At 35.3% G+C, this 13,802-nt stretch overlaps 1 protein-coding gene across 7 annotated transcripts in view; it reads right to left on the bottom strand.

Annotated features, from left to right (window-relative positions):
* Positions 1-2,785: 2,785 nt before the first annotated feature.
* Positions 2,786-13,802, bottom strand: part of SCAF11 (SR-related CTD associated factor 11) — a 76,259-nt gene continuing 65,242 nt past the window's right edge. For 6 of the 7 annotated variants that reach the window (XM_047740205.1, XM_047740208.1, XM_047740207.1 and 3 more), the window contains 6 exons: positions 12,078-12,184; positions 8,717-11,422; positions 7,608-7,951; positions 6,352-6,570; positions 5,872-5,991; positions 2,786-5,613 (listed from right to left, as the gene is read on the bottom strand). In XM_047740205.1, the coding sequence (XP_047596161.1) occupies positions 5,467-5,613; positions 5,872-5,991; positions 6,352-6,570; positions 7,608-7,951; positions 8,717-11,422; positions 12,078-12,184 (3,643 nt within the window). In that variant the 3' untranslated portion in view covers positions 2,786-5,466. The remainder of the gene's footprint in view (positions 5,614-5,871; positions 5,992-6,351; positions 6,571-7,607; positions 7,952-8,716; positions 11,423-12,077; positions 12,185-13,802) is intronic. The other variant, XM_047740210.1, reaches the window with a different exon arrangement.

Here is a 13,802-nt window from a genome sequence, read left to right as displayed (position 1 = left end):
TCACTGATCACTGTTCGGTGCTGTTGCCCTATCGCAGATTCTCGGGCCAAGCGGAGTCCTCTGTCACTCCTGAATCAGCTCTTTAAACATACAGATGCTTTGCCCACAATATTATGTAGTTCTACGAGAGTGGAAATATTGTTTTGCTCACTCTTCCCTAGTGTGTATGCACGAGGCTGGCACTGTATGCTGAAACGATGCAGAACATAGCCAAGCTGTGCTACTGGAAGGTTAGTCTTTAGTGTCAAAGACGAACCTATGTGTATAGAATCTAAATCATAGTTGAGACTATTAGAAGAGGTCAGATGGTAACACTGCTGGGAACTAAGGGAGTTGAGTTTTACTGCAAAGGATTTCCAGTTTGATACAGAAGAGCAACTGTCTGAGAGAAAAGAGATGGGATGAGAATGGAAAATGCACGGAAGATGGCTTCAATATTAAAAGCTAGTATCTCCAGAACAGAAAATACGGAGTATTAAAAAGGCAATGAAACAACACAGACACAGTATGAATTTCCCTGCCTCACTTCTTCCCTCGTTAGCTGTGTCCTCTTCTGTGCTCCCAGTATACTTCACTTTTTAGTTCAGCCATTAACACCCATGTGTTTTGTTAGTTTACCTCTGGGAGCTCCCCAAGTCAAGCACTGACTTCAGTGTCTACCAATCCTTTATCTCAATCCTGTCTCTCATCACTAAGTAGCTGGATAACCGGGTAACTCAGTTAATCTGTACCTCAATTTTCTCATCAGAACAAAGATAACTATTAGAATTGGTTTTATTTTTTTTTTAAAGATCTTATTTATTTGACAGAGAGAGATCACAAGTAGGCAGAGAGGCAGGCAGAGGGAGAAGGGGAAGCAGGCTCCCCTCTGAAAAGAGAGCCCAATGCAGGGCTCGATCCTAGGACCCCGAGATCATGACCTGAGCCAAAGGCAGAGGCTTAACTCACTGAGCCACCCAGGCGTCCCTAGAATTGGTTTTTTTAAAGCAAAAGAGGTAACACATATAATGTCTGATAGAGTACCTGGCTTAATTTACTTATAAATTTATTAATTACAGAATAAACATGCTATTACTATACTATTCTTTTAAAAGATTGTGGTATAATTCTGATAATATGTGAAGAACCCAAGAATCCCTGACACACAGTAGGTGTGCACTGTTTGATGAAATCAGTGTTCATTAAGACCTTATAACCAAGAGCAATCTTAATTTTACATTTTCAGTCACAGTATCAAAGGTGGAACTACACTAAAATTCAGCACTGTGGTGTAGTATACCCCTTTCTGAGAGCAATTTGGCAACACTATCCAAAATTTAAAACGTGCATATCAGAAATTCAGTGATATCGCATACACAAAAAAGAGGTTCACAGAGCTAAGTCACAAAGGGTGCTCCATAAAATTGTTTCTAACAGCCAAAACCTACACGTAATTTCAGTGTCCATCACCACGGGAACATGATATAACCATTATAAAACAGAAATGGACATTAAGGTATACCTTCAATTTATTCAGTAGACTGGAGATGTAGAACAGTTTACAGAATATACTTCATGTGGTAGGGAACAATCTGTGAAACCTGTTTTCCCAGAAACTTAGTAAGCATTTTTGTAAATGCACTGAAGATTTAGGAAAGATATACAGACCTTTTTGAGAGTTCTCTCTGGACAGAGAAATCTGCTTAGGAAAATAATGGAATTTTATATTAAATATAATTGAATTTTTAAAATTATATATTGATTGTATATATAATCACATTTAAAATTCTTTTTTTTTTTAAAGATTTTTTTTATTTATTTGACAGACAGAGATTACAAGCAGGCAGAGAGACAGTCAGAGAGAGGAGGAAGCAGGCTCCCTGCCGAGCAGAGAGCCCGATGTGGGGCTCGATCCCAGGACCCTGGGATCATGACCCGAGCCGAAGGCAGAGGCTTTAACCCACTGAGCCACCCAGGCGCCCCTAAAGTTCTTCTATGGGGAAATAAAAACTGGCCAGATAATCTACTTCTAGTAATTACTCCCCAGAGAGTAATCCGAAAAAGGATACATCAATTCATATACAAAGATGTTCAAATCAGTCTTATGCATGTTAGCACAATTTTTATTTTACTAATTTGTTTATATTAGTAAAAACAACTTCATACCCAACAGCAGAGGGCTGGTCTAAGTAATGGTACAATATGTACCAAAATGCTATATAGCCATTAAAAATGATGCTATAGAATTTTTATTAAAATGAAAACTTCTGAGGGTAGTTGGGTTATGGACATTGGGGAAGGTATGAGCTATGGTGAGTGCTATGAAGTGTGTAAACCTGGCGATTCACAGACCTGTACCCCTGGGGCTAATAACACATTGTATGTTTATAGAAAAATTAAAAATTGAAAAAAAAATGAAAACTTCTAAATATATCATTAAGTGAAAAGGACAAGTTACAACATAGTTATGGGCAATTTGAGCAGCACTGTTACCTTTAAATGGTAGGATTACAGGTGGTTTTTCTCCTTTTGTTTTTTAGTTTCTTCCCTCATCTACAAATTTTTCTAAAATAAAGTTTTCCTAATTTCCTACAATGATTTTGTAATTAGGGGAAAAAATGCTATTAAAATATATGCTTATAGCTGACTCCAAGCTTGCTTTACAACTTGGAATTAATATAACTATGGTGCTAGTTACCTTGGTACAAATCCAAGAAATACTTCAATATGGGTTTGGAAGGAGTTATAATGAGGTAAAAGTCACCATTTCCCAAGAATCTTAATAATAAAATGTCAAAGACACTTCTTTGTTTATCAAAAGAATTTATTAGAAAATATTACATACTACATATCTGTTTAAGAGCATTGTTTCAGTAGACAGCACTCCATCCTCGTACTACAAACACCACCTCGTGGACCAGGGGGCAACCACTGTGATTCTGATGCTACATCTTTTGGATGGAACATTCAAACAGTACACACTGTGGCCATTTAAAGGAAGATAATGGAGAAAATGTGGTAATTACCAGAAAAAAAAAAAACCCACAAAACTTTTGGAATGTTAAAGTAATAAGTAACTACTTTTAGTCTCAAAATTCTAGGCATCACTACAGCCTAAATCATTGGTCAATGTGACTATTAAGTTAATGGGACCAAGGATTCAAAGGTTAAGTTAATACTGAATCTTAGTAAGTAATGAGAAATCTGCAACCCCACAAAATGTTTTTAAGTTTGTGCACATGCAAAATTAATGAAAATTTCTGAAAAAAGCAAGAATGGGGAATGTTAAAGCACTGTTTTTTGAACATAAAGCATGCACTTTCTAATACATTCTTAAGTATTTCTAAGTTTTAAAAGTCTGAATTCTAATCCAGTAACATTCTTCATTAGCATTTTGAATGCAGTGTAACCAAGTACCCCAAAGCAGATATGGAATACACTCTTGTTATTTTCAGGAAAGGTGGAAATAATTCACGGCACTGCTACCAAAGATGTGAAACTTTAACTCTGGACCATAGCACCTAGTTTTTTCTTCAAAACTTTTAGACATGTTTGTAAAACTAAATGGCAGAAACAAATCGGAAAATGCAACCCTACTCCCAAACATCACTGAAAGAAAATGTAGAAGTATGCCCTGTGTGATTAATCATCTTAGGCAATCTGCTACAAAATTTTCAAAGTGTGAACCTGCCTTAACTGAAAATACATTGAAAGTTCACACCATTGTTTCTAGAGTTCAAAACAAACAAATGAGGAGGTGTGTGCTGATATTTAAAACAGTCTTAATATTTTATTAGAAGAAATATACTTCCAAACTTCTTTCCCCTTCGTATCTAAACACAAACTTTAATTAAAAATATATATATAAATCAGTAGAATATCATATTACAAATGCCCAGAAATGCAGAATAAAGATCAAGAACTGCTTGGAAATATTTCTAACACTTTTTGGGATTACACTCATAATTTAATGAAGATTATGAACTAGCACAATCATTATTGGGGCCAACAATTCAAAATATTTGCCTTATCAAAGCTAGCACCAAGAAAGTATTATGCACATAAACTTAAGAAACAGATCATCTTTACTTCAGAAAAGCACAGTCCTACGGAATATTGCTCTCTAGGTTAATTAGTAAAGGGTCAATCTGTCTCACTGAGGCATACATCTATCTGAGCCATTAACATCTTATCCGAATAGCTTTCCCATTATTTGGTATCTACTGAAAACTGTTACTGGAATGAAAGATAGTTTATCATGGATATAACTCATGTTTTCTTCTAAGATGCCAATTAAAATAGTGGCTCTCTAATTAAAATAGTGGCTCTCTAATGCTTTGAACTTACCTTTTGTAAAACTTAATATATTCTACTATTTTAAAAAAGACAGTCAAATCCCTAGTCCCTGAAAACCTAACCAAGACCCCATTATTTAATTCCTCTCTCTTTCCAAAACACAGGTTTTAATGTCTACAATTTCGCAACATGGTTAATAGCTACCATATGGTCACCTAATTAACACTTTATTCACTATAAAGTATTTGGAGACTTCTCAAGTGTGAAAAGAATTTCATTAGTGATTAGACAGATGAGCAACTGAAAGCCACTGACTTGAGTTTCATAATTCTACCTTCCTCCCAAGGAAGGGAGGGTCACTACTCCACAGCAACTCCCCAGTTGGCACAAATAAGTTATCATTTCTCTGACAGGTAGAAGATATCATGAAAGAACATAATTTTTACAAAGTCAACACTTTTTCCAAACTAGTCTTCTAAATTCAACAGTTTTAGACTTCCAAAGTTGTAAATCTAGCAAATCAAACTGCTTCATCTCAGTTGGGGGAAAAAAAGGCACAAAAGAAAAACAAGCAGCATAACCTTTATTTGGTGATACAATAACAGTGTTCCAAAGTTTTGAACACTGAATTTTACTCATGTGATAATTTGTTTTCTATCTAGGCAATTTATTCAGATGTGTGCTTTAAAAATACACATTAGGAACCCTGCAATTGGTATATTCTGTTATTAGAAATATTTTTCATGGTAATACATTATTTAACTTTCTATAATTAGAGGGAAAAATCATAGAGATCATACTTTATTTTTAGCCTGACAGAATAAATGTATTATATATATCTTTTCCAAAACCAGTGCACTTAGAAGACTCTAATTTATGCACTCCACTGTTCAAATCAAAAAGCTGTACATCTTCCAGTATCCACACTATAACACAGTCTTAGTAAAAATGCACACTCCTTTAACCCCTTTACTTTCCCTTGAATTTGCTTTTATTTTCGGGAGGAGGAAAGGATAAAGAAGTTGCAGTGCAGAACTATATTTATTTAGAACAAAACTTTATATTCTACATTAAAAAAAATAATTTTATCAAAACCAAATTTCAATCACAGTTATGATTTTCAGTTAAAGGTACATGTTGAAATTGCACTTTGCAGATATCTTGATAGTGTCCTTTATAGTGCTCCCCATTTCAACCTATGTTTTTTTCGGTAGACACAGGTTCTTCCAGAGTTTTCTTTTGGCTTCCCTTCCGTGAATATTTGTATTTGTCTACATAGGCTTTAACCAGATTTGCCACTTTAGTAGAATTTACTTCTCCACTCTTACTATGACAAACCTATGAAAAAAGGAGGGGGAATATTTTTCTCATACTTAAAAGGATTACAGCAAAATGGAAAACGTTTTGAAAACCCCCCAAAAGATAATCAGAATTTTTTTTATGTTTCGTATCTCATGTGAACTTATTCAAAAGGTAAAAAAGTAGACAAGAATTAGAAGTTAGTGCTTATTATTTTAATTAGTCTTAAGCATTCCTTTATTAAAATAGAGGTGATTCAAACAATACATACGTAACTCTGCTAAAGCTGGAACTTACTTTATCTACTGCTTTCCGTACAATCTCTTTATATTCTTCCTTGGTGATATCTTTATTTTGGTAAAATGGCTTAATGGCCAATTTTACCTCCTGTGCTGCTTTTTCTTGGATCTGTAATTTCTGGTAAGAGGAAAAAGTATAATTATTCTTTGCCCAATCACGTACTTTCAAAAAATTTCTTTAAAAACGTAATACTGAAAACACTACACTTCTACATTGTTGCAAGAATTCTTCAAATATTGGTGTCATAAATATAAAAGTTATTTATTAACACATATACCAAACATTTCTAAAACTAATCATGAAAAACTACCAGTAACTCAATGGACACCAACATTATCTAGACAAAACCCGTCAAATAACACTGGAATTTAAGACTATCAACAGAAATTCCCTTTACCAATTATACAAAACAAAACTGTTATTTTTTCATCTTTATCATATACAGAACATGTAGGTTGCTCTCAACCTTGAACTTGCCTTGTCTGTCTTCGAGCTATCTGCGCTGGCTTCCACTGTAACACTTACTTTGCTTTCTGTCAATTTTACAGCAGCATTAGAGGATTTGCTGTGACTTGATGACGAAGTATTACCAGAACTTGGTCCCTGAACTGCTCCCAAATTTCCTGGGGCTGCTGTTGGAGCAGGCAAGACTGGTGTACTCATGTTGTTACTTACATGAGAAGCACTAGGAATACCCTGTTTTAAAGAGTTATCATCAGTTAATGAATTACTTGTTTTCAATAGAAGTCTTTTAGTCATTTATTAGAAATAACAAAAAAATTCAAAGTGAGTCAACCTCAGTACTTAGGGAAAATTCTTATTTCAGGTCATGCATATCCAAAGGACTCTGAAGAAAAATGAGTAACATTCTTAAATAGAGACCTATGTAAATACGTTAAGTGACTTTTAAATTACACCTGTGAATTGTCATGTTCTGACAACACTAAAACAAGAAGGAAACGAACAGCATTTAAAGAATAGTATCTCTCCTGAGAGGCTCTTTATGAAAATTAACTAAAGTACTGCCTCCACTTTAAAGATGGAGGAAAAGGAGACAGTGAAGTCAAATGGCTTGCAGAGAGCTGACAGGAAAAAACGGAAAAAAAAAAAAAAAAAAGACAAGAGGTCCCAAATTCTGGAATCCTATTCCCCTTATCTTCCAACTATACACTGCTATTAGGATTCTAGAATTTGTGAAATGCAGGCACAGAACTATAAGGAACACTATGTTTACAAACTATTGTTCAAATTTTCTATATGCCTCCGAGTCACTTCTTTCTTTTTAGCATGGTAAACTCAGTGAAAACAAAACACAGATGGTAATAGATAATGAACAGCTTTATCTGGCATTTCTCCCAACAAGACAATATTAAGTTTCATCACAAGTTCCCACCCCCTTAAAAGTCCAATAAATTGGAAAATTATTTTAAAGCACCCACCAGCTGATTCTAATTTGGCTCGTAATTTGGTCTTAACTTGAAAAAGCAAATCTGTTTGGACATCAACCACAGTATATATGTAGCTTAAATCTGACGATATGCATTAAAATTCATTTTCTTATTTGAGGGGTGGGAGGTTTGAGGAAGGACAGTGAAGGAGGCTATGAAGGTTTACCTTAAACCTAATCAAATAAATGTTTTGGTTGCCAGAAAGCCCTTTCTTGCACATCTGTCCCTAATAGCTAAATGCTTATAATGGTTATGTTGATTAAACTTTAGATGCTAAAAACATACCTGCAATTGCTTTCCATCTGGCTGTGAAGCAATGTAGCTGACTTGTTGGGATGGTGGGGGAGGGGGTGGCGGCGGTGGGAGTCCCTGAGATACACTGGTAGGAGCAGCCACCTGCACGAGAGGCACGCCTGTGTGCAGATGCAAGGGCAGCGGAGGATGAATGCTAAATGGATTGCGCTGGATGTTCATCAAAGGAGCATGAACACCCACTGGATACGGGAAGATGTTCACAGGCTGTTGTGCGTTCATTTGCTGCTGCATTACATTCATTTGTGGTTGTATCATATTTATAGGTAGCTGAGAACCATCTCCATGTTGGTTTGTTTGGTCTTTTAGGTTAGAATCTATCAAAAGAAAAAAAGACTCGTGAAATAAAATCATGTTGCAAACTTCTTTAGCCAGAGAAGCAAAGAACCACTGGTTATAGTGAGGTTAAATGGCAATGAGCAGACTCAGAACACCTAAATGAATCTCGGATCATTTAGTCTAATCCTGTCATTTATAAATTATGTGGGCTGATTTTCTAACTAAAAAAAATTTAGAATTATTTTTAAGAATAAGTTCACATAATAACATCTGCCAACATTAGCAAAGAATCAGTACCTCAAGAAATCTGTAAAGAAATAATCCTATAAAATTTAATTAGAATACTAAATGAGAAGGTTAATCACTTTTTTTAATCTTCAACAGCTTTTTTCTTAGAATGTTCTTCACAAGAAAAGCCAAGGAAAAGCAAATCGTAATTAGAAGAGTAACGTATTTATATGAATAATCATCAAAAAAATCCAAATGCTTATGTCTGAGATAAATGAAATAGAAGTTAAATCCTGCACAAGAACATCTCAGATTCTTCTATTTTAACAAACTGTACTTATAGTACGTAAGTCTTTGGCAAGGTCGGGGGGGGGGGGGGTGCGGCGCACGGGTGAAAAAGGCAGTAAATGCTGATGTGTATATATATTTATATAATGCAAAGTGACTTGTTAAATGGGGATTCAATTTAACATTATAAAACTATAAACACGGATCATTGCAATTCATATAAATGTTAAATTTATAATCTCCTTCTTTAAATAAAAGAGTATTACTAAATAAGCAGAACATGTTACCTTGTTCAGTTGTTTCCTCTTCTTGTCTCATCCACCCAGACTGCGGGCCTGAAGAATTCCTCCCTCGTCGTGAATAATAGTTTTGTACATCTGCTGGTAGAGTCTTTCTCACAGCCCAACTAGATGCAGATGTCCACCCAGATCTATCTGCCGGTGTATCAAATGAAAACTCCTGTTGCTCATTTTTCCGCTTATAAGGTTGCTGTTCCACAAACTTGAAAGACTCATTCCCTGAACTATTTGAATTCCCTGAGAGGGGTTTTCGGTTTTGCCACCTATTTTCATTTTGATCTGTATAGGCAAAACCACCTCTGTAAGTGCCTCTGCCACGGTTACCTCTACCACGGGTAGACATCCAACCTGAACCAAAGTTTTTATTCCAAGAATTCCCTGAATTTTCATTTCTGTTTTCTTCCCAGTGAGAATCTTTTAACTTGTCTGGATTCCTGGTCCTTGGATCAGGCCCAGAATTTATTTTTTCTGTTACCCAACTGGGACAGTCATTTCTATGTTTGTCAGCAGAATTTGGATCATCAGCACCTGGACTGTCATTTTTTTCTTTTCTTGTATTTTCATTCTGTTTCTCTGTGTCATTCTTTCTGTACCGATCATTTCCTCGTGGACATCTCCAACCATCATTTGCCCATCTTTCCTTCCAGCGGGGAGAGTAAGTGTCTCTGTCATTTCTACCAAATGATGAACTCTTAATTTTTGTTCTAGATCTTGATGGTGACCTAGAACGAGATCTGGATCTAGACCATCTTCTGGTTCTCCTTTCTCGATCACGATCTCTCCTTGGCCCATCTCTATCACTTTCTCTTTCTCTGCTCCGGGACCTGGATTTTTCCCTCGGGGAAGAATCTTTCACTCTTGACTGAGATCTTCTGTTTTCTCTAGAAGTGTCTCTTTTGGGGGAGAGTGATACAGATCTTTTGCCTTCCCCTGTACTATCTCTTTTTGGAGATCGAGACTGAGATTGTCCCCTTTCTCTTGCGATATCCTGTTTTGGGGACTGAGAACGAGATTTTCTACGTCCTCTTGCAGATTCTTTCTTGGGAGACAGTGATAGAGACTTCCTGCTTTCTTTTCCAGTTTCTCTTTTGGGAGATGGAGACTGAGACCGCTTCTTTTCTCGTGCAGTATCTTTGTTGGGAGACCAAGTTGTAGATGGGGAGTGAAATCTAGATCTTCGGGTACGAGGCTTTTTGGCTTTCTCTACCACATCTACAGGGCTTTCAGATGGTTGAGATACAGTTTCAGCATTTCCATTTGCAGGATCAGAAGATGGCATATTATTTTGAGAACTGTGCTCCACAGAATCTGCATTCAATTGTTTAGTATCAGCATTTACAGAAGGTTCAACTTCAGATTCATTCTGGTCACTGCAAAGTGAATCACATTCCATAGGTATCATTTCATTATTGTCCTCACTAAAAGGCTTCTGAATTTGTTCAATGTGTGTGTTAGGCAATTCTGCAGATCCAGAATGTTCAGTAGGAGATTCAGTCTTTTCTAACTTGTCTAATTTGGTGTTAAGATTATTTTTTAATAAATTATTTTCAGAGTCTTGAATACTACTGGAATTTTCATTCTCTGAAGTATCACATGCTGCAATTATTTCTACATCTTCAGTTTCAACATGCCCAAGCAACTGAACCTCTGAGCTCTCTATGGATATTCTGTCCACTGTTTGCATAATTTTACCCTCAGAAGATTCTAATTTGGGGCTGTCTACAAGCTGTTCTGTTTTTACTGTTGAATCTTTATCATCAGTAATTTCTGCCACAGGACTCTCCATAACTTTTTCTTCATTAACCACCGACTCTGCATTCTCTGGTAACTCACCTAAGCTTGGTACAGATTCATCTACTTCAACTTCAGATCCTGAACAAGTAAGAAGATCATCTGAATGATGATCTGTACATTTATCCACCTTTACCTCTGATTCTGAAAGTCCAGATGTTTGGTCTTGATTTCCTAGTTGATCATCTTCTTTCCCAGAAATATTTTTAGGGGTCTCACTTTCTAACCATAAAATATTAGCCTCTCTACTTGTATTCTCAACTTTTTGAATGTCCTCTTCCTCTCCAACTAGTACAGGAGGATCTTGGATATGAGACTCCAAATATGAAGATTCCACTGCTTCCTCTGTATCATGGTTCTCAGTATGTTCCTCACTTTCTTCTACCTGCTCATTGCAACTTCTCAAGTCATTAACAGACTCATTTTCTACACTTGCCTGCACAGTACAACTGTTACTACTTTCTGCATCTGATTGGTGCTCTTTCTCTAACACAGGTGGTGTGTCAGATTCTGCTGTTTCTTCATCTACTGAATCACTGGAAGATGATTTTTCAGGGGCAGATATAGAGCTCCGAAGTTTCTTTTTCAACAAAGGTGGTTTTCTTCCTCTTCTTACAGACTTCCGTTTTGGAGCCTGTCTTGTTTGCTTTTCTGACGAACCTGAAGAGGAAACACTTACAGATGGATTGTTGTTATCTGGGGCATCACATCCAGAATTATTTGATACTGGGGATCTCTGAGACTGACTGACTGTTTCAGGTCTCGTATTACGTGTTGACCTCCTTGTAGGAGTTGTTGCTGCAGGTTTTCGTCTTGTTCCTCTGGTGTTTGATGTACCAGAAGTCTGCTTCTTCTCTTCTCCTTCTTGAGTATGTGCTAATGCATATCCCTTGCAGGAGGTACCTAATAATATATACATTTTAAAAAGTAAAAAGTATATACTTCAATAAATGAGAAGGCTTTGGCTTCAGGTTGTGTTAGCATAAATGTCTATAACAAAGTGAAACAAAATATACTTGTGAATCAAGTTATGAATAAATGCATAGCTACTAACATCTAAGTAACAGCAGGTATTTATCAGGTTCTTTTAATGCTACTGAAATGAATTATCACAAGATTTGAATTCTTGTGGGCAATCTATAGGAAAACCAGAAGAAAATATGTTTGGTTTGATAAATACCACTGCATTTTGAATAGGTAATACCTAGGCAAAAAACAAGAGAAAACAAGTTATCCACAAATATAAAGACTGACACTATTTGTTCATAATTAATAGGAGATGTAACCTCTAAAGATCTACATTTTGAATGCTAAAGCCCTAAACAGAAGGGAGACTTCTAGCCAGTTTCTAGATTTGATGATGTAATTTCTTAAGTAAAAAAGATTTTCTACTTGGAACAATTTAAAAGTCAAGTCACTACCCAAATAGTTACAGAAAATCTAGGACTTACTATCTTTACCTTATTTCATAGTTTTCTAAGTCATGAACACTCACTGGATACTGAAAGAAACTAATAATAATTTTCTAAAGACTAGAAAAATATTACACAAACTTTACCAAAATTTTCTAAAGATATGGTACTTGTTGGAAAAATAGTTCTTGGCAACACAGAAGAGATGAGAGGAAGTACTTGTGTTTCAGTATTCCAGGGTATAAAACCAATTCTGAAAATTCAAAACAAAACAAAAAAAAAGACATTTTGTTTAAATGGTTTAAAAAGTTATACCACAACTTAAAATTACTACTTTCCCAAATCAGGTTAGCAACTTTAAAATACTGTATACTTAAATTTAGTTTTTGCCAAAATAACTGAAAATGTAAACTCCAGGTTACTCATGTTCAAAGATGGCTACCAACTGGCTATATAGAAAAAACCCTTAAAAGCATATTTTTCTGATAAATTAATGGCAAAAGGAGATCAAGGGCAACTTCATATATAATACGTGTTTCTCTTTTAAATAATTTAATGTAATATTTTGCCAAGAATTTTTTTTAGCTTCTGTTTTTCTTCATTCTAAAAAAATTCAATTTGGAAAATAAAATGTATAGATAAATAAAACGCACAGATTTTAAGTGCACAGTTTGATGACACCTGACTGATGTATATTTCTGTGTAACCACCACAACCCCCAACCAAAAGGTGATTTCATGCCCTTTGTGCTACGCACGCCCCTTTCTGGGCAACCAAAGGAAAATTTAGCCAAGTTAATCAAATCAAGGTCTTAAGAAATCAGCAATGTTAAAGAGTAATCAGTCCATGAATAAATAATTTAACATAACTTGGAAACAGAATTGTATCACTTGAATTTGAAGCATGTCATACATACATGGCTATATTTTTCACTACGTTTTATAACACATATCAAAAGCAAAAACATCAAAATAAATACATTTTTTAAAAAGGAAAAAAAAAGAACTGATTTCTGTTGTTCTATTATATTGTGACATTCCTCAATCTAAGGATAACGGCTCTTCAAAGCTCCCAATGTCCCTATTAAATTTCTACAACCAAACCCAATTCATTCTCAGCTTTTTTCTGATTCATATTTGTTCAGTTCAGACTGCCTAATAAAAAGAAAACCTACTTTATCCCAATGAAATCTGGAGTAGGAGCAGAAAAGCTTCAAAAACAATGTGCAACTACACATACACAAAAATATTTAAGATCTTATAATACATATCTGGACTTCCTAATTTCACTTCTATTTATATTCCACTGTCATTCCTAGAGGGAAGGCCTCTATATTACAGTGTTATATATGCAGAACTATACTACAGTGTTACATAAGATAAAGTTATAATGTTACAGGAATGACAGTGGCAAGGACCTCAATCAATATTTTTGTAGGAAGTTAATTTAAGTATATATATTTATAATACACCTAGCAACGTGACAGTAGCTATAGGACTTAAACTAAGAAAGAAAGGACTACTTTATAGAAACTCATGAATGCCAGGGCAGAGTATAAAGACTTAGTCAAATAATTTTAGAAAAATCTTTTGGAGAGGGGAAATGTCATGACCAAAGAAGTAGTGTGTCAGCTAACAGCACACAGGTAAGATTTGAATGAGTGAAACAACAGAAAGATGACAGATCCAAATGCCATTACTAACAATGAATCTTATCATTTTGGTGCTCTTCCTTTTATTTTTTTTTAATTTTAAATTTTTAAATTTAAATTTAATTATCCAACATATAACACACATCATTATTTCTTTTTAAAGATTTATTTGGGGCACCTGGGTGGCTCAGTGGGGTATAAAGCCTCTGCCTTCGGCTCG

The sequence above is a fragment of the Lutra lutra genome, chromosome 8 (assembly GCF_902655055.1).
Source record: "Lutra lutra chromosome 8, mLutLut1.2, whole genome shotgun sequence".
In the NCBI taxonomy this organism is placed as follows: domain Eukaryota; kingdom Metazoa; phylum Chordata; class Mammalia; order Carnivora; family Mustelidae; genus Lutra; species Lutra lutra.
This window is presented reverse-complemented; position numbering and strand designations above follow the sequence as displayed.